The 19706-nt window shown below is 70.8% G+C and overlaps 3 protein-coding genes across 3 annotated transcripts; 1 reads left to right on the top strand and 2 right to left on the bottom strand.

The window, feature by feature from the left end:
• Positions 1-106: 106 nt before the first annotated feature.
• Positions 107-4154, bottom strand: CCS (copper chaperone for superoxide dismutase). The gene is made up of 8 exons (XM_074567983.1): positions 4024-4154; positions 2904-2976; positions 2648-2785; positions 1677-1854; positions 1029-1089; positions 847-924; positions 455-558; positions 107-359 (listed from the first exon to the last, which is right to left on the bottom strand). Exons 1-8 carry the CDS (start codon positions 4057-4059, stop codon positions 140-142), a joined length of 888 nt encoding a protein of 295 aa, XP_074424084.1. The 5' UTR covers positions 4060-4154; the 3' UTR covers positions 107-139.
• A 6361-nt stretch (positions 4155-10515) lies between these two features.
• LOC141735374 (RNA-binding protein 4-like) lies at positions 10516-14387 on the bottom strand. The gene is given in 4 exon segments (XM_074568049.1): positions 10516-11772; positions 13021-13206; positions 13209-13441; positions 14351-14387. Coding segments are annotated over 3 exon segments (1101 nt in total). The 5' UTR covers positions 13432-13441; positions 14351-14387; the 3' UTR covers positions 10516-11080.
• Positions 14388-14951: 564 nt separating this feature from the next.
• On the top strand, positions 14952-17226 carry ZNRD2 (zinc ribbon domain containing 2). The gene is given in 5 exon segments (XM_074568031.1): positions 14952-15013; positions 15697-15800; positions 16361-16421; positions 16868-16998; positions 17001-17226. Coding segments are annotated over 5 exon segments (510 nt in total). The 5' UTR covers positions 14952-14997; the 3' UTR covers positions 17199-17226.
• Positions 17227-19706: the final 2480 nt, after the last annotated feature.

The following is a 19706-nucleotide window of genomic DNA, read 5'->3' as shown; positions in this document are numbered from 1 at the left end:
CGCCTCCCCGAGGGCCACGCCCACCCCTTAAAGGGCCCGCCGGCGGCGCGGCGGGGACCGCGGTGACCGGCAGCGCCCGGGGCCGGTTGCCGATGACCCGCGGTGGCCGCAGGGCGAGTTACGGTTTATTACTGAACCCCTAGAGGTGGGGGGCCGGGGTGGCCATGGGGCAGGGAGCCCCCGTGGGGCCGGTGGTCGCCGTGGGGCCGGTGGTCGCCGTGGGGCTGGTGGCCGCCGTGGGGCCGGTGGTGGCCGCGGCCCGCTCCCGCTCCTCCCAGAGGGTCCGGCCGTCGCAGGAACAAACCCGCTTGGGGTTCTGGAAGAGCCCGGCCGCCCGGGCCACCACCCCCCACGCCAGCCTGGGGGGGAAACGGGACATGGTGGGTGAGAAGGGAGGCAGCCCCCCAAAATTCCCCCCCCCGGGCCACCCCGGGCCCCCCCCCGGGCGACTCACCCCGGCCCCGAGTTGCCGGTGACCCGGGAGAGGGGGTGGCAGCCCCGGCCCAGGTCGTCCTCCCCCGCCGCCACCACCAGCGAGCGCCCGACGATGTCCTCGACCTGGGGGGGGGGGACACGGAAAATGGGGCTCCGATGGGGGTCGGAGCCCCCCCCCCCCGGCTGTGGGGCAGGGGCTGGACCCCCCCTGAGATGTGGGGCAGGGGCTGGACCCTGCCCATGGATGTGGGGCCACGGTGGGACACACACACCCCCACCCCGGGCATAGGACCAGGGTAAGAGCCCCCCCCATGGCTGTGGGGCTGGGGTCAGAGTCCCCCCCCCCGAGCCGTGGGGCGCAGCCCAGACCCCCCCCCTCAGCTGTGGGGCGCAGCTGTGCCCCCCCCTCACCTTCAGCCCCTCCATCTCCATGCGGAAGCTGGCCCTGCCCTGGCCGTCGACCCACACGTTGCCCAGGTCCCCCAGGTGCTGCCGTGGGGCGGGAGGGGGGGGTCAGGGGGGGCCCCGCAGACCCTCCCAGACCCACCACTCCCCCCCCGGCCCCACGGCGCCGTTGACGGCCCCCCCCTCACCCGCCGCTGGTCCTGGGGTCCCCCGTGGCACTCGCCCTCGGGGTTGAAGTGGCCCCCGCAGCTGGAAAGGGGGGGGGGGACGTGGGGTGAGAGGGGGGGCCTGGATGGGGGTGGGGGGAGAGGGGGAGGCGGGGGGGTGTCCCTGGGGGGGGGACAGGGCGTGAGATGGGGGTCTCTGGGGAGGCACAGGGCGAGACTGGGGTCCTTGTGGGGGGGGAAATGGGGTGAGATGGGGGGGTCCCTGGGGGGGATGACAGGGTGAGGGGGGGGGTCCTTGGGGGGGGGGGCAGGGGCTGCGATGGGGGTCCCTGGAGGAGGGACATGGGGGGAGATGGGGGTCCCTGGGCGGGGGGGGGGGACATGGCGTGACAGGGGGGATCTTGGGGGGGGACAATACAGTGAGAGGGGGGTTCCCTGGGGGGGGCACAGGGGGAGACGGGGGGCTCCTGGGGAGGGACACGGGGTGAGACGTGGGGTCCCTGGGGGGGGGGGGGGACATGGGGTGAGAGGGGATGCCCTGGGGGGGGGACACAGGGTGAGATGGGGGTCCCTGGGGGGGGTGACAGGGGGAGACGGGCGTCCCGGGGGGGGGGGGGCATGGGGTGTCCCTGTCCCCCCCACCAGGGGTGTTGCCCCCCCCCGCGGTACCTGTCGGGGGGGTTCGAGAGGTCCCCGAACTCGTGGAGGTGGAGGCCGTGGGGGCCCGGGGGGAGCCCCCCCACCCCCCCCTCCACCAGGCAGCGGCGGGGGGAGACCTGCAGGAACCGCACCAGCCCCCCCACGGCGCCCGGGCCCCACAGCGACGCCACCGCCGCCCCCCCGCACGCTGGGGGGGGGGTGTGTGGGGTGTGTGGGTCACATCGGCACCCCAATCTCTCCCCCCGGCACCCCAAATGCCCCCCCCCAGCACCCCAAATCTGCCCCACAGCACCCCAAATCCCCCACCACCACCCAAAGACCCCCCCAGCCCCCCAAATCCCAACAAGCACCTCGAATACCCCCCCCCCCCGGCACCCCAAATCCCCTCCTGGCGCCCCAACCCCCCCCCTACACCCCACATCTGCCACCCCAGCACCCCAAATCCCCCCCCCACCCCAAACACCCCCCCGGCCCCCCCAAATCCTACCGAGACCCCAATTTCCCCCCCTACACCCCCAAATCCCCCCAATCCCCCAAATATGCCCCCCCTGCACCCCCAAATCTGCCCCCCGACACCCCAAACCCCCCCCTTGACACCCAAAATACCCCTCTGATACCCCAATTCCCCCCCCCAGCTCCCCAAATCCCCCCCGGACACGCCAAATGCTCCCCCCCCAGCCCCCCCAAATCCTACTGAGACCCCAAATCTGCCCCCCTACACCCCAAATCCACCCTCTGGCACCCCAAATCTGCCCCCCCAGCACCCCAAATCCCCCCCCGGACACCCCAAATGCCCCTCCCGACCCCCCCAAATCCCACTGACACCCCCAATCTGCCCCCCTACACCCCAAATCTGCCCCCCCTGCAAGCCACATCCCCCCCCCGGACACCCCAAATCTGCTCCCCCAGCACCCCAAATCCCCTCCTGGACCCCCCAAATTCCCCGACCCCCCCCCCCGGCCCCCCCAAATCCCACTCACCCTCATCGGGGCCCCCCATCCCCTTCAGCACCGCCCGACGCCCCGATTTCTCCAGCAGCTCCTGCACCCCCCCGGCCCCCCCCGTCGTCTCCACCAGCACCGTCTGCTCCTCCAGCCGCAGCTCCAGCAGCCGCACGCCTGCGGGGGGGCGGGCGGGGGGTCAGGGGGGGACCCCCAAGTTGTGGGGGTGGGGGGTTCCCAAGTTTGGAGGGGGGGGACACGGGGGCGGGGGGGGGGGGGGAGTGTGGGGTGTCACCTGGGGCTCCCTGGAGCGACGCCCGCACGGCATCGGCGCAGCTCTGGCACCGCATCTGCACGGCGAACTCCAGCTGGGGGGGGGAGAGGAGGGGAGGGGGGGGTCAGCACCCCAAAATTGGGGGGTCCTGAACCCCCACAACCTGGGGGGGTCCTGCACCCTAAAAACTGGGCTTCCTGCGCCCCAAAACCTGGGTGTCAGCACCCTAAAAACTGGGGGCTCGGCACGCTCGAAACTGGGCTTCCTGCACCCCAAAACCTGGGGATCTGCACCCTCAAAACTGGGGTTCCTGCACCCCAAAACCTGGGGTTCCTGCACCCCAAAACCTGGGGCTCAGCACCCTCAAAACTGGGCTTCCTGCACCCCAAAACCTGGGTGTCAGCACCCTAAAAACTGGGGGCTCAGCACCCTCAAAACTGGGGTTCCTGCACCCCAAAACCTGAGGGTCAGCACCCCAAACCCTGGGCCTCAGCACCCTCAAAACTGGAGTTCCTGCACCCCAAAACCTGGGGTTCCTGCACCCCAAAACCTGGGTGTCAGCACCCTAAAAACTGGGGGCTCGGCACGCTCGAAACTGGGCTTCCTGCACCCCAAAACTTGGGGATCTGCACCCCAAAACCTGGGCTTCCTGCACCCCAAACCCTGGGGCTCAGCACCCCAAACCCTGGGCCTCAGCACCCTCAAAACTGGGCTTCCTGCGCCCCAAAACCCAGGGCTCGGCACCCTAAAACTCCTGTAACCAGGGCGCTGCGCCCCCAAAACTCACTTAACTGGGCCCTGCACCCCCAAACGCCCCCCATAAGGGCTCCTGCACCCCCAAAACTGCCACGGAAGGGGCCCTGCACCCCCAAAACTCCTTTAACCTGGGCCCTGCACCCCCAACCCCCCCCATAAGGGCTCCTGCACCCCCAAAACTGCCATGGAAGGGGCCCTGCACCCCCAAAATCCCTTTAACCTGGGCCCTGCACCCCCAAACCCCCCACATGAGGGTCTCTGCACCCCCAGAACTCCTGTGACCAGGACCCTGCACCCCCAAACCCCCCACATAAGGGCCCCTGCACCCCCAAAACTCCCTTAACCTGGGCCCTGCGCCCCCAAACCCCCCCTCCCCGGGCCTGACCCTGCAGCTGCTCCCGCTGGGCCCGGCCGCCGCCATGTCCGCGGGCTCCGAACCCGGAACCAGCCGCGGGGTCACCGGGGGAAGGGGAGACCCGGAACGCTCTGACGACGGACCGGAAGCGGATGTGACAGTCTCGAGGAGGGAGGGATTTGGCGGTAGGACCGCTTCCGGCGTGCCGTCGCCATGGCAACCGCGCGGTAGGCCGCGGGGTTCTGCCGGGCCTAGGGGGTGAGGGGGGGGTGTCCCGGGCGGGCCAGAGAGGGGGGTTGGGGGTCCATAAGGGGGTTTCGGGACCCGGGGGGGGTTTTGGGGGGGTGGAGTGGGGGGTTTGGGGGTCCCGGGCGGGGTTTGGGGGTCCCCCGGGGCGTTTGAGGGTCCCTTGCAGTCCCCGGGAGGGTTTGGGGGGGGTCTGGAGGGGTGGAGTGGGGAGTTTGGGGGTCCTAAGGGGGTTTCGGGGCCTGTGGGGGCGCTTTGGGGGGGTCCCCAGGAGAATGTGGGGGTCGCCCGGGGGGTTTGGGGGTCCCCGGGAGGGTTCGGGGGGGGGGGGGGGTGCCAGAGGGGTGGAGTGGGGAATTTGGGGGTCCCCAGGGGGGTTTGGGGGCCCCGGGAGGGTGGAATGGGGGGTTTGGAGGTCCCTGGGGGGTGCAGGGGGGGCCACAGGGGTAAATAGAGGGGAGGGGTTGGGGGTCCCTGGGGGTTCAGGGAGGGCACAGAGGGGCACAATGGGGGTCTTGGGGGTCCCCAGGGCTGTTTGGGGGCGTGGGGGGGGGGCTCGGGGGTTGCAGTGCGGAGTTTGCGGGGGGCGCTTGGAGGGGCCTCCCCATGTGGGGATCTCGGGGGGGCTCGAGGCTGGGGGGGGGGGCTGATCTGCACCCCCTCATCCTCCCCCCCTCCCAGATCTCCCGGACCCCCCCACCCGGACCCCCCCGTCGCCGAGAACCCCCTCGGCACGGCACGGCTGCGCCGAACCCGCTCACTACCGGGAGCATTGGGGGTCCCGGTGCCCCCCGGTGCCCCCCCGCCCCCCCCGGCCCCCCCCCCGCCCTGGCGGATCTGCGGCGCCTGACGTGGGGAGCTGCCGGGGGGGCCCATGGGGCGCTGCCGCCGCTCCTGGCCTCCCTCCCCCGCCGCCCCCCGAACCCGCCGCCAACGCCAAACCGGGGGGGCCCAGCGCCGCCGCCCCCCGCCCCGCGCCCGTGGGTGCCCCCGCGCCGCGTCGACGCCGAGGGGGTGACGGTGACGCTTCGCCCGCACCCGGCGCTTTGCCGCGACGCCGGAGAGGCCGCGCCGGATCCTTTGGGCCTGCGGGAGCTTTACCGGGAGCTGGGCAGGACCCTCCCCCCCGAACGGCTGCATTTTCACCGCGACCCCCCCGTCGAACCGGCCGCCGACGCCGACCTGCTCCCCGCCGGTGGTCAACGGGGACGCCGAAAGGCCGGCCGGCCGCCGCGCCGGCAAAGCGCTCGCCTGGGGGATGACTACCTGGAGTTCGTGGCGGCCACCGGCTCCGATTTCCTCGGCGCCGTTTTCCACCGTGACGGCGGCGACCAGGAACCGGTGGGAGCCCCGTGGGTGCACCGGGAGCCGGTATGAGCCCCGTGGGTGCACCGGGAGCCAGCACCGGCACCAGTTTGAGCCTCATGGGTGCACCGGGAGCTGGCACCGGCACCGGCAGGAGCCCCGTGGGTGCACCGGGAGCCAGTGGGAGCCCCATGGGTGCACCGGGAGCCAGCACCGGCACCAGTTTGAGCCTCATGGGTGCACCGGGAGCCGGTATGAGCCCCGTGGGTGCACCGGGAGCCAGCACCGGCACCAGTTTGAGCCTCATGGGTGCACCGGGAGCTGGCACCGGCACCGGCAGGAGCCCCGTGGGTGCACCGGGAGCCAGTGGGAGCCCCATGGGTGCACCGGGAGCCGGCACCGGCACCAGTTTGAGCCTCATGGGTGCACCGGGAGCCGGCACCGGCACCGGCAGGAGCCCCGTGGGTGCACCGGGAGCCGGCACCGGCACCGTTGGAGCTGTACGAGGGGGGGGTCGCGTCACCGACCCCCCCTGGTGACAATAAAGGCAGCAGCGTGGCGTTGGGGGGTGTCCCTATGTCGTGTCCGTCCCCCCCCCAGCTTCCCCCAGGCACCGCTGCTGGAAAAATACCTTTATTCACCCCGAAATGAGCACGGACGGGGGGGGGGGTGGGGGGGGAAACGTTAACGGGGGACACAGCGGCTCCTGGGGGGGGAGACAGGGACACAGACCCCCCCCTTTTTGTCCTTGTCGGGGGCAGGGACCCCCCTGTCTTGTAGGGAATGGGGAACCCCCCTCACAGATGGGGGACAGAGCCCCCCCCAAAAGGAACAGGGCCCCCCCCATAAGAGGGACAGAGCCCCCCGCGTGGGACAGAGACTCCTATAATAGGGGCAGAGCCCCCCCAAGAGGGACAGAGCCCCCTTATAACATGGATAGAGCCCCCCTCGAGGGACAGAGCCCCCCCCAAAAGGGTGACAGAGACCCCCGCAAGGAACAGGCCCCCCCCTATAATAGTGTCAGAGCCCCCCCGAGGGACACAGCCCCCCTGGAACAGTGTCAGAGCCCCCCCACCCCCGAGGGCACAGAGACCCCTATAATAATACCAAAGCCCCCCCCCGAAATGCCAGACACCCCCCCAAAACGGTGTTTGTGGCGGGGGGGGGTGTCTCACCCCATCCCATCCCGGACCTGCTGCACGATTCGCGCCCGGACGGCTCGTCCCTCGCTGCAGCCCTGCCCGGGGGGGGCCGGCGGCGTGGGGGGGTCCTGTTGGCCGGCGGCGGCGGCGTTGTCGTCGTCTTCGGCGGGGGGGTTAACCCCACAAAACCCCCCCCCCATCTCCTCGGGCAGCTCGAGGGGCATGCGGCGGCGGAGGGCGATGTTGTGGAGGATGCAACAGGCTAAAAAAATCTGGCAGACTTTCTGGGGGGCGTATTGCAGGGGCCCCCCCCGGTTTTTATCCAGGCAGCGGAAGCGCAGGCGCAGCAGGGCCAGCGTCCGGCGCAGCGCGGCCAGGGCCCGGGCGTGCAGCGCGTTGTAACGCTCCTCCGCCGGCCCCCGCGGCCCCGCGATGGGCGTCATCAGCCACGGCTTCAGCGGGTAGCTGCCGTCACCTGCGGGGGGGGGACACAAGGCGGGGGGGGGTTGGAAAGGGGGCGGGGGGGCACCCCCAGAGCCTCAGGGCACCCATAGGAGCCCCCAGAGGAAAGGGCTCCCCCAGACCCCCGAGTCACTACCAGGCCCCTGGGTAACTGCCGTCACCTGGGGGGGGAGAAGGAGGCGGTTAGAAAGGGGGGGGGGGGGACGGACACCCCCAGGGCACCCCCAGACCCACAGGTCACCCCTGAGACCCCCAAATCACCCCCAGAGCCTCAGGTTGCACCCAGACGCCCGTGTCACCCCCAGAGCAAAGGGCTCCCCCAGACCCCCAAGCCGCTATCAGACCCCCCGGGTAGCTGCCGTCACCTGGGAGGGGGGACGAGGGGGAGGTCAGAAAGTGGGGGGGCACCCCCAGACCCACAGGGCACCCCCAGAGCCTCAGAGCACCCATAGGAGCCCCCAGACCCCCAAGTCACTGTCAGATCCCTGGGTCTCCCCCAGACCCCCAGGTAGCTGTGGTCACCTGGAGGGGGGACAAGGGAGGGTGATTGCAGGGGTTATGGGGGGGGGACACGCCCCCAGCGCACCCCCAGACCCACGGGTGACCCCTGAGACCCCCAAGTCACCCCCAGACCCCCAGGGCACCCCCAGAGCCTCAGGGCACCCATAGGAGCCCCCAGACCAAAGGGCAACCCCAGACCCCCAAGTCACCACCAGACCCCCGGGTAGCTGCCGTCACCTGGGGGGGGGGGGGACAGGAGGGGTGATGGGGGGGTCGTGGGGGAGTCATGGGGTGGGGACGACACCCCCAGACCCACAGGTAACCCCTGAGACCCCCAAGTCACCCCCGGAGACTCACGTCAGCCCCAGACCCCTGGGTAGCTGCGGTCACCTGGGCGGGGGGGGGTGGGGGGGTGTGTTATAGAGGGGGGGGGCACCCCCAGACCCCCCGAGACCCACAAGTCACCCCCAAATCACCCCCAGACCACCCCCAAACCCCCAAGTTACCCCCCAGACCACCTGCCCCACACCCTCCCCGCTGCCCTGCGGCTGCAACACCCCACTCCCCCCCCAAAAAGACACCCCCCCCGCCCCCCCCCCTTCCTCTGCCCCCCAACTCACCCAGCAGCCAGGCGCCGTGGGGCCGGGCCCCCTCCAGCAGGCGGGCCAGGGCCGAGTTCTCCAAGACGGCGGCGTTGGGGCAGGAGCCGGGGAATTTGGCCACCACGTTGGTGATGGCGCCGGCGGCGTCGCACACCACCTGCATGTTCATGGAGTGGTAGTTGCCGGCGTTGCGGTAGGCCGGCTCGTTCTCCGAGGGGGCCCGCAGCGCCACGTGCATCCCCCCCACCAAGCCCAACACCCCGGGGAAAGCCCCCCCGGCGGGGGCCATACTGGGGGCGCCGGGAGGCGGGAAGGCGATGTAACGTCCCGCCCGGCGCTGTAAAGCCTCCAGGAATTGCGCCAAGCAGTTGGACATGGCCGACTGGCTGATGCCGGTGGTGTGGCGGGTGGCCGTTTGGAAAGAGCCGGAAGCCAAAAAGGTGAGGGCGGAGGTGACTTTGACGGCCACCGGGAGAGCGTGGCTGCGGCCCGTCAGGCTCTCCAGGTCGGCTCCCAGCTCCCGGCACAGCCCGGCGATGGCGGCCTTGTCCAGGCGGTAGCGGCGCAGCACCTGCTCCTCGCTCAGGTCCAGGAAGGAGCAGCGGGCGCGGTAGACGCGGTGCTGGGGGTAGAAGCGGCGGCGCCGGTGGTGGGCGCGTTTGCGGCGGGGGGGGGACGGCAGGGAGCCCCCGGCGGGGAGGGAGAGGGAGGAGGACGAGGAGGAGGAGGAGGAGGAGGAGGAGGCGGGGGGGGGCAGCCCATCCTCCTCCGAGGGATCCTGATCCCGATCCCGATCCCACTCCGGATCCCGATCCCGATCCCGCTCCCGCACCCGGCGCAGCAGCAGCAGCGGGTCCGACATGGCCTGGGGGCGGGGCTAAAGGGAGAAGGGGCGGGGCTAAAGGGAGAAGGGGCGGGGTTAAGGAGGGGGCGTGGCTAAGGTGGGGTAAAGGGGCGGGGCTAAGGACGAAGGGGTGTGGCTAACAGCGGGAGGGGAGGGGATAAAGGCCAATGGGGCGAGGTTAAGGAAGGAGGGGTGGAGCTGAGGCAGGAGGGCGGGGCTAAAGGACGAAGGGGCGGGGCTAAAGGGCAAAGGGGTGGAGCTAAAGGAGGGGCGGGGCTAACGGGGAGGGGGTGGGCTGCCCTCAGAAGCTATATGGGTGAGAAGGGGCGTGGTGAAAGGCGAGGTGGGCGTGGCTAAAGCAAGAGGGGCGTGGCTACATCGAGGGGGCGTGGCTCCGGCATCATGGGCGGTGTCTAAGGGAGGGGTGGGGCCCTGCGGAGAGGGGGCGTGGCCTCGGGGAAGGGGGCGGAGCTACGTGTGGCGAGGGGGCGGGGGCAACCCCGCTGGGGCCCGGTCCTGCTCCCGGCCAGGCCCCGGTTCGAGTCCCGCCGATGCCGGCGCCGGCGGGGTCGGTTCCCCCCCCGCTCTCTCCCGGCCACGATCGTGCCCCGGTTCCGCCCCCGGCCCCGCTTCACCCCCCCGGCCCCGGCCCCGGCCGACCCCGCTCCGCCGCTCCCGCCGCTCCGACCCCGCCGGGCTCCGCCGGGCCGCGCCCCTCCTCCCCGCTCCCATTGGCCTCCGCCAGCATCACGTGGCCGGAAGGGGCAGCCTTCCCCCGCGCTAGGCCCCGCCCTCCAACTTCCGGCGCGCCGCCAAAGGCCATTGGACGAGGGGAGGGCGGGTAAAACGTCGTGTTTTGGCGGGAAAAGTCGCCTCTCGGCGGGAAAACCTTCGCGGGGAAAAAATCCCCATTGGGGGAAAATCTCCGTCTTTTTTAGGGAAAAAACCGGCCCATGGGCAGTAAAATCTCCCGCTTTCGGGGGGGAAATCTCATTGTTTTGGGGGGAAAATTCTTCTTTTTGGGGAAAAAACTCTCAGTCGGGAGAAAATCTGCTTCTCTTTGGGGAGAAATGTCCTCGTCAGGGGAAAAGTCTCCTTGTTTTGGGGAAAAATCCGCCCATTGGGGGAAAAATCTCCTCCTCTTTGGGGGAAAATTCTCCTCGTTGGAGACAAGTCTCCTTATTTTGGGGGACAAATCTCCCCGTTGGCAGAAAAATCTTCTTTTTTGGGAAAAATCTCTCCCAGGGACACTTCATTTAGCATGAGCTCCATAATCGTCATTAGCATACGTGGACGGGGCCAACTTTAATATGCAAATGAAACAAAGAGCAACTTGGGGGAGGGCCCCAGGATGGAGGGGGGGTGTGTCATCCCCCCGCCCCCCCCCACCCCCGAAAAACGGGACAAACGGATGCAAAGGGTCGGTGAAAACCTTTATTTTGCTGGAAAATCGGGGGGGGTGAGGAGAAGGGGGGTGGGGAGAAAGGGCCCCAAGGGGGGCGGTTGTGGGGCTGGGGGAGGGGGTCCCAAAGGGGGGGTGCGGGGGGGAAGCTCTGTACAAAAAAAGGGGGTTGGGGGGGTTGCAGGCGGCAGGGGGGGCTCCATCCAAGGCCGCCGGACCTGGAAGAGAGCAGAGAGGTGAGGGGGGGGGACACACAGAGGGACAGACGGGGACGCGGCGGTGACGGTGGCAGCGACGGCGAGGGGGTGGGGGGGTCCGCCTTCCCCCCCCACCCCCCGTTTTCCCCCCCCCGCGGCGGTCCCGGTGACGGGGGAGGGAGCGCGGCGGCGACGACGACGACCCGGGGTGCGTCTGACCTGACATGGCGGCGTCCAGGGTTTTGGAGGGGGGGGAAGGCGGAAAGAAGGGTCCCCCGCTGCTCTGCGGCGTCACCTCCTGCCGGGGGGGGGAAGCCCAGCGTCACCCCGGCGTCCCCCCAGCGTCCTCCGTTGCCGCGGAGCCTCGGCGCCGCTCACCTGGGGGCTCAAAACGCCGAGTACCGCGCTCGCTCCCCGTAGGGATCCCGCTCGAACCGCTGCATGTCGTAGAGGGACGCCCGGGCCACCGAGGAGACCGGCGACAGTTGCCCCCGCTCGTACGTGTAGGCCTCTCCGACGGTGGTGGCCGCGGCGGCCGTGCGGCGCAGGGGGCTTCTATCCCGGGTGTAATAGGTGGAGGAGGCGGCCGCCGCGGCGGCGGTGGCGGCAGCGGCGACGGCGGCCGCCGCGCCGGGGGTCGGCAGCAGAGCTCTATCGTACGCGTCTAAGGTGGTGGGGATGCGACTGGCCATGGCTGTGGTGGCGGCCATGGCCGAGGACTGGACCTGGGAGTACTGGGCGTACTGGGAGTACTGGGCCATGGTCTGCTCCGCGTAGGCGTCGTACGCGGAGGCCGTGGCGTAGGAGCGGACGCGGTAGCGCTTGTAGTAGTCGGCCATCCCGCCGTAGGCCTCATCGTAATAGACCGTCTCCCCATAGCCCGCGGTGTAGGGGGTGCGCACGGCTCCGTACTGCTCGTTATAGGCCTCGGCAAAGTCCGCCACTTGCCCCGGGCGATCTACCGGGCACTCTTTAGACCAGTGCCCTTCCTTCCCGCAGCGGTAGCAGCCGCTCTTGTCTCCCATCCCGGGCGCCGTCCGCAGCCGGCTGGTGGACAACTGCACGCGCATCCGCTTGCCTTGAGGAAGAGAGACGCGAGAGGGAGCCCGTCAGTGACGCCGCCGCGCCCACGGCGTGGCCACCACCGCCGGGACCGGCTAGGACCCCCTCCCCGCGGCCTCCGACGGCGCCGGGACCCCGGCCGGCGGCCACCCGACTTACCAGGACGGTGCCGCCGGCAACGCCCAGCGCTACCTGTGCCGGCCTGGACGCCGGCAGCCCAGGCCACCGGCACCTACACCGGCGACCGGTAGCCCCGGCCAGCGGCCGGCGACACCGCTGGCCCCGGTTCTCAACGGCAAGCTTCCCGCCGGAAAACACTGCTGCCGCAGCGGTGGCGGCAGAGAGGGATGCGACGCTGGATTAACCGCCCGCGGCAAGCCAAGCGCAGCTCCGGATGCGCCGTCCCGCTTGGAGGAAGAGTTTTGGGGGAAACGCCGGGAATGGGGGCGGTGGGGTTTGCCGAAACCCCAGCGGGAAACCGGGAAGGGCTTTGGGGTGAAGCACCGGATGATCCGGCACCGATTCCGGATGGGGCGAGAGGGGGAAAATGCCGAGGCTCGGCCGCGAGCTGGAATCCGCGGCGATGAGAGGGAAGGAAGCGAAACAACCTCCGCCAGCCAGACCCCGCACCCCACGGAAATCGGGGGGAATCACCATATTTTGGGGCAGCACCGCACACCGGAGCGACGGAAAAGGCGCCCCGGTGCCACCAGGATGCACCAACGCAGCTCCCCGCCTCCGCTTTTCCCTTTCTCACCCCATTTTCCCCCAAAATCGCAGCCTGCCGGCGGGACAGAGCGGAGCAGGGACACCCCACAGGTCCCGGCTGCACTGTGGAGAGACCCCAAAGGCGCCAAACCTGCCATTTTTATGCCCAATCTGCCTTTTCCCTATAAAAACCACCACTCTCTGCCCCGAGACAGAGCCACGGCAGCGACACTGACCCCGCGGATACCTCCCTTTACGGAAAAGCCGGACACGGCGCTGCCGGCGGTGGGACACGGCTCTCTCCGAAGCCTCTCACCAAGACGGGGCAGGGGGAAAAAGGCACTGAACACCCAGAACGCGGTGGGTGCCGCGCCAGTTGTCCCTGGCAGGCACTGGGCGAGCGACAGCGGCACGGATCCGGCCCCGTAGCGGCGGAAAAAGCTCCCGGCACAGCACCGGGATGCCCCCGCACCCTCCTCCTACCTGACCTGCTTCTTCCGGGCCAAGCCCGGCGCTACCTATCCCAGCCCAGGGCCACGGCCCCGGCGCGGATCACCTTGAAACTCGGTGTTGTCCAGCCCGCGGATGGCCTCCACCGCGTCCTCCGCCCTCTCCATGTGAACGAAGGCGTAATCCTTCACGATGTCGCATTCGATGACGGGCCCGTACTCCTCGAATTTGGCCCGCAGCTCCAGGTTGGTGCAAGCCGGGCTGATGTTGCCCACGTGGAGCTTGGTGGAACCTTGCTCTTGTTCTTGCTGGCCTCCACGTTGATGCAGACGCCGTGCAGCTTGTGGTGGTGCAGGTTGCGGATGGCGTCCTCGGCCGCCGTCTTGTCCTCGATGTGCACGAAGCCGTAGTTCTTGATGATGTCGCACTCCAGCACCTTCCCGTACTGCTCGAAGAGGGACCGGATCTCCTGCTCCGTCGCCTCCCGCGGCAGGTTCCCGATGAACAGCTTCACCATCTCGCCCAGCCTGCGACGAGGACGGGGGGAGGACGGACATGGCGTTTCAGCCCATTTCACCCCCCAGGCCTCAGTCCCAGCCCCTCCCGAGGCCACAGGGCCCCGTCCTGGAGCCCCCTCCCAAAGCTGCAGGGCCCCAGTCCAGACCCAGAACCCCCCCCTCAAGCCCCATCCCGGGTCCCAGCTGCCCCCCAAGGCCGCAGGGCCTCAGTCTCAGACCCCCACAGGCCCCAGAGCCCCATTCCAGCCCCGGTGTCCCCCAGGCCCGGTCTCAGAGACCCCCCAAGGCCGCAGGATCCCAGTCCCCTCCTCAGACCTAGGCCCAGGCCCTGGTCCCAGCACCCTCCCCGAGGCCACAGGGCCCCGTCCTTGTCCCGGTCCACCAGCCCCCCCGAGGCCGCAGGGCCCTGGTCTCGGACCCCCCCAGGCCCCAGAGCCCCGTCCCGGTCTGAGACCCCCAAAGCCCCCAGGACCCTGGTCCAGGCCCGGAGTCCCGCCCCAAGCCCCAGTCTGGAGCCCTCCCAGAGCCCCATCCCGGTGTCCCCCAGGCCCGGTCCAGGAGCCCTCCCAAGGCCTCAGGGCACCGCTCTCAGACCCCCCCAGGCCCCAGAGCCCCTTCCCGGTCCCGGTGTCCCCCAGGCCCGGTCTCAGAGACCCCCAAAGCCCCCAGGCCCCGGTCCGGAGCCCTCCCAGGGCCCAGGGCCCCTTCCCGGTCCCGGTACCCCCCGGGCCCGGAGACCCCCCCCCAAGGCCTGGGGCCGGCCCAGCCCCCCCCTGAGGCCGCAGGGCCCCGTCCTGGTCCCGGTCCCCCCCCGGCTCGTTCCCGGAGCCCCCCCCAAGGCCGCAGGGCCCCGGTCGGTGCCCGTTTTCCGCCCCCCACGAGCCCGGTCCCGGCCGCTCTCACCGCGCTCCCTCTCACCGGGTCGGTGACGGCGACAAAATGGCGGCGGCGGCGGCTCCACCCCCCCCCCCCCCCCCCCCCCCAGCGGCCACCCAACTTCCGCCCCCGGCGCCCCGCCCACCGCGCGCGCTGATTGGTCGGAGGCAAGGCGGGAGGCGCGACGCGATTGGTCGAGCCGCCGCGGGGCCCGCCCACCGCCCCCAATAGGGAGTTTTTTTCTCAAAAGAAGAGTTTTTTCTCTCAATAAAAGAGTTTTTACCCCGAGAAAACGATTTTCCATGTAGGCGCTTTCCACAGACAATCCGCCCTGCGTCTAGTATTAATTGCTCCTCGCTTTAATTTGCCGTATATCCATTGCTAAGCAACAAAAGGCCTACCTTTCCACTTGCTCTAATTTACTTTATGCCTTACGAATTACCGTGCACCTAATTAAGACACACATTAACTATTTTGGGACCCTAATTAATGCTTGAAAACAGATTTTTTTCGGGATGGGGGGGTGGCGGACCCTTTTTTCTTTTGACGCCCGGAACCTTTGTTTCCTGCCGCCCTTGTTTCCGCCCGGCCCCTTTGGTTTACATCCGGGGAACCGGCTCCATCCCCTCCTACCACCGTCGCCCCTGGAGTGACGTCAGTTCCGGCGCGACGCCGTCGCCGCGGCGACCATGGCGCTGAACGCGGGTGCGGTGCGAGCGGCGGGACACCCACCCCCCCCCCCAAAAAAAAACCCCGAAAATCCCCCCAAAACCCCCCTAAAAACCACCCCTAGGACCCCATAACCCTCCCCCTGGCCGTTCCCCCCTTCCCGGTGACCGGCCCCGCCGTGTTGCGTTCCCCCGGGACCCCCACGGCCTCCCCCGATGACCGGTTTCCCCCCGGGACCCCCCGTTAACACCCCCCTCCCCGTCGGTGACTGTGCCCCCCCACTTCGTTCTCCGGGCCCCCCCCCCCGGTCCCCTGTTCCCCGGTAACCCGCCCCCCTCCCCGGTAACCGGCCCCCCCGTGTCCCGTTCCCACCTCATTCTCAGCGCCCCTCCCGGTGACTGGGCTCCCCCCGGGCCCTTTAATCCCCTCGTTCCCCGGTACTTTTCCCCCTCCCTCCGTGTCTCGTCTCCCCCCGGTGACCCCCCCGTGTCCCGACCCCCCTGTGTCCCGTTCCCCCCCCGCTCCCCGGGCCCCCTGTTACCCCCCCGGTAACCGTTCCCACCCCCATCCTCGGTGTCCCGTTTCTCCCCCGCGGTGATTCCCCCCATGTCCGGGCCTCCCCCCGTTTCCCCCCTACCCGCTAATCCCCCGGTTATGGGACCCCCGGTGTTACCCCCCGCCCCCCGGTGACACAGCCCCCCCCCCCCGGTGTCCCGCAGGGGCGGAGGCGGCGCGGGGGCGGCAGGACCGGGTCAGCCAGGCCATGGGGGAGCTGCTGCTGCGGGGGTACCGCATGCTGGGGAGCTGCTGCCCCCGCTGTGGGGTGCGAGACAGGGGGGGCACCGCGGGGGGGGGGGGCGGGGGGGCTGGGAGAGGGGTGGGGGCGCACAGAGGGGAAGGGGGGGGGTGGGTAATAGCGGGGTTGGGAGAGGGGATGTGGGGCTGGGGGGGTACGGGGGGCTCGAAATGGGGCTGGGGGGAACGGGGGCTGGGTATGGGAGGATTGGAAATGGGGGGGGAACTGGGGGGGCTGGGAGAGGGGTGGGGGGCACAGAGGGGAACGGGGGGGGGCCGGCAATAGCGGGGATGGGAGAGGGGATGTGGGGCTGGGAGGGTACGGGGGGGGCTCGAAATGGGAGGATTGGAAAGGGGGGGGGAAGTGGGGGGGCTGGGGTGGCAATGGGGGGGGGCTGGGAGCGGGGGATGTGGGGCTGGGGGGGGGGAACGGGGGGCCGGGAATGGGAGGGTTGGAAATAGGGGGGGTGGGAGCGGGGATGTGGGGCTGGGCACGGGGCGGGGGGGCTGCAGTGGGGCAGAGGGCTGGGCTGGGGGGCCGGGGCCGTGCTGACCCCCCCCCCCCCCCGTGTCGTCCCCCCCCCCCAGACCATCCTCCTGCAGGACAAACAGCAGCAGCTGCTCTGCGTCGCCTGCCAGGACCCCGAGGGCGACGGGACGGCCCTGTACGGAGAGGGGGGGGCTGGGGGGGGCTGGGGATGAGGTTGGGGGGCTGGGGAGGGGGCTGGGGGCAGGTTGTGGGGCTGGGGGCAAGGTTGGGGGGCTGGGAACGGGGCTGGGGCTGGGGTTTGGGGACAGATGGGGGGCTGGGGCTGGGGACACGGGGGTGGGGCTGGGGGGTTTGGGGACAGATGTGGGGCTGGGGACAAGGTTGGGGGCTGGGGACAAGGTTGGGGGGCTGGGGGGTTTGGGGACAGATGTGGGGCTGGGGACACGGTGTGGGGCTGGCTGGGGGGGGGGGGGGCGGGGGGGTCCGAGCTGGTTCCGGGGATCCCACACAGGAATTGTGGGGCCAGATTTGGGGACGGCGGGGGGGGGGAGGGGACAAAACTTGGGGGTCTGACCCCCACCACGCCCCCCCCCCCCGCCCCACAGCGCCGGACGCCCTGTCGGCCCCTTCCCCGCCCCCCCACCCGGCCGCCCCCCGCCCCGAACACTGCGAAGGAGCCGCCACCGCTTTACGGGGGGGACGGGGGGAGCCCCCGCCCCCCTCAGCCAGCCCCACGGGGCCCCCCCTCAGCCCCACGGCGGGGGGGCGGTGGGGGCGGCGCGGGCGGCCGTGCTGGAGAAGCTGGGGTGGGCGGCGCGGGAGCTGCCCCGAACCTCCTCGGCCGAGGCCAGCGCCCAGCTCTGCGCCCTGGTGCGGGCCTGCGCCGAGGCCCTGGGGGGGCTGCAGGCCCTCGGCCCCCCCCACGCGCCCCCATAAACGGGTCCTTTTCACGGCTCTGACCCACGGCGGGTCCTTTTTTGTCGTTTCCTTGGGGGGTTGGGGGGGCTGGGGGGCGGGGTTGGGGGGCGACGGGGGGGCTGGGGGGTGAGTTAGGGAGCTGGGGGGCAGGTTTGGGGGGTCTATGGGGGGCTGGGGGTGAGTTACGGAGCTGGGGGCAGGATTGGGGGGCTGGGGGGTGGGTTTGGGGGGTCTATGGGGGGCTGGGGGTGAGTTAGGGAGCTGGGGGCAGGATTGGGGGGGCTGGGGGGTGGGTTGGGGGGCTACGGGGGGGCTGGGGGGTGAGTTAGGGAGCTGGGGGCAGGTTTGGGGGGGCTGGGGGGCGGGTTTGGGGGCTATGGGGGGACTTGGGGGTGGGCTTAGGGGCTGGGGGGCAGGTTTGGGGGGGCTGGGGGGTGAGTTTGGGGGCTGGGGGGCAGGTTAGGGAGGTTGTGGGGCAGGTTTGGGGGCTGGGGGTTGGTTTGGGGGGCGGTTTAGGGGGCTGGGGGGCAGGTTTGGGGGGGCTGGGGGGCAGGTTAGGGAGGTTGTGGGGCAGGTTTTGGGGGGCTGGGGGGCGGTTTAGGGGGCTGGGGGGCAGGTTTGGGGGGGCTGGGGGGTGGGTTTGGGGGCTGGGGGGCAGGTTAGGGAGGTTGTGGGGCAGGTTTTGGGGGCTGGGGGTGGTTTAGGGGGCTGGGGGGCAGGTTTGGGGGGGCTGGGGGGTGGGTTTGGGGGCTGGGGGGGTAGGTGTGGGGGGCCACAGAGTGACCATGGGGCGAGTTTTGGAGCTGGGGGGCAGGTTGGGGGGCTGGGGGGTGGGTTTGGGGGGCTCTGGGGTAAATTAGGGGGGCTGGGGGGTGAGTTTGGGGGCGGGGGGGCAGGTTAGGGGGGTTGGGGGGCAGGTTGGGGGGCTGGGGGGTGGATTTTGGGGGCCGTGGGGCAGGTTTGGGGGGCTGGGGGGTAAAGCAGGGGGGCTGGGGGGTGAGTTCGGGGGCTGGGGGGGCAGGTTAGGGGGGTTATAGGGGGGCTGGGGGGGGGGGCAGATTCGGGGGGCTCTGGGGTAAATCAGGGGGGTTTTGGGGCGGATTTGGGGGGCAGTTTGGGGGGACTGGGGGTGGGTATATTCCCCGGGGGGGCCAATTATATCCCCCGGGGGGGTCGTTATATCCCCCGGGGGGGCGTTATATCCCCGGGGGGGCTGTATATCCCCGGGGGGGGTGTATGCCCTGTGGGGGGGGCGTTATATCCCCCGGGGGGGGCAATTCTATGCCCGGGGGGGGCATTTTTCCGCCCGGGGGGGGGGGGGGGCAGAGGCTCCTCCCCGCTGCCGTTTCCTGCCCGGGCGGGGCCGCGGCGGGGGGGGGGGGGGGGTGGGGGGGGGTGCGAGGAAGGGGGGGGGGCCCGATCCCGGCGGCGGCGGCGGCGGCTGCGGCGGGTCCCGATCGCGGGGGCGGGGGGGGGGGGGGCGGCGTTTGCGCGTGTCGGTGGGGCCGCGGGGGGGGGGAGGGGGTGTCCCGGGGCGGGGGGGCCCCGAGGGGGGTCGCGGGGGGGGGGGGGGGCGATGGGGTCGGTGTGGGAAGCGGCTGCAGCGGGCGGGGAAGCGGGCGGCCAAGGTGCGCTTCCAGGCGGAGCTGCAGGAGCTGGTGGTGGAGGGGGGCGAGCAGTGGTGAGTGACCCCCCCCCCCCCCCGGGGACCCCCCCCCCGGACCCACAAACCCCCCCCGGACCCGGGAAACACCCCAGCCCCCCCGCCCAAAACTCCTTCCGGGACCCCCCAAAACTCCTCAAATCCCCGGGAACCCCCCAGATCCCCAACCCCCCCCCCCCCGGGACCCCCCCCCCAAAAACTCCCCCAAACCTTTCGCTTCCCCCCCCCCCCCCCAAACACCCTCCCCCCCCCCCCCCCGGGAACCCCCCCCCCCCGGCAAAAAACTCCGGGACCCTCCCCCCCCCCCGAACCCCCCCAAATCCCCCCGGGACCCCTCAAAATCTCCCCGAAACTCCGGGACCCCCCCGCGCTCTCTATGGGGTGGGGTGGGGGGGGGTGTCCCCCTATGGGAGTGTGTCGTGTCCCCCTCCCCCCGGTCCCCCCCCCCCCCCGCCTCCTGCCTCACTTTCGTTTTGAGTGAAAAATGCCCTTAAATGGGGGCGAAAAAGGGCGACTCCGGGGCTAAAAATAGACTTTTTTTGGGAGGGGGTGTGTGAAAGGGACGGGCCCCCCTCTCTCCCCCCTCTCCCCCCCCTCCCCTCCCCCCCCCGGGGGTGTCCGATTTCCCCCCCCTCCCCGGCCCCAAATTTAGCCCCCCCCCCCCCCCCCGAGAGTTCGCACCTGCCCCTGGGGGGGGGGAAGGGGGGAGGGATGGGGGGGGGGATGTCTCCTGCCCCATAGGGTGTCCCCCCCCCCCCGCCCCCCCCTCCCCCCCCCGGCTGTGGGGCGCGGCCCCGGCAGCGCTTGAGCAACGTGGGGTGACTCATGGCGGGGGGGGAGGTGTGGGGCAGCTGTGGGGCAGA

The sequence above is a fragment of the Larus michahellis genome, chromosome 31, assembly GCF_964199755.1.
Source record: "Larus michahellis chromosome 31, bLarMic1.1, whole genome shotgun sequence".
Taxonomy (NCBI): Eukaryota; Metazoa; Chordata; class Aves; order Charadriiformes; family Laridae; genus Larus; species Larus michahellis.
This window is presented reverse-complemented; position numbering and strand designations above follow the sequence as displayed.

Excerpts from the sequence above, each read along its gene's own strand:
- CCS (XM_074567983.1), bottom strand. The coding sequence starts at position 4,059 with ATGGCGGCGGCCGGGCCCAGCGGGAGCAGCTGCAGG. Across the intron at positions 1,090-1,676 it reads CTCTCGAACCCCCCCGACAG|CTGCGGGGGCCACTTCAACC; the intron begins GTACCGCGGGGG and ends CCCCCTTTCCAG. Across the intron at positions 925-1,028 it reads GACCCCAGGACCAGCGGCGG|CACCTGGGGGACCTGGGCAA; the intron begins GTGAGGGGGGGG and ends GCCCCACGGCAG.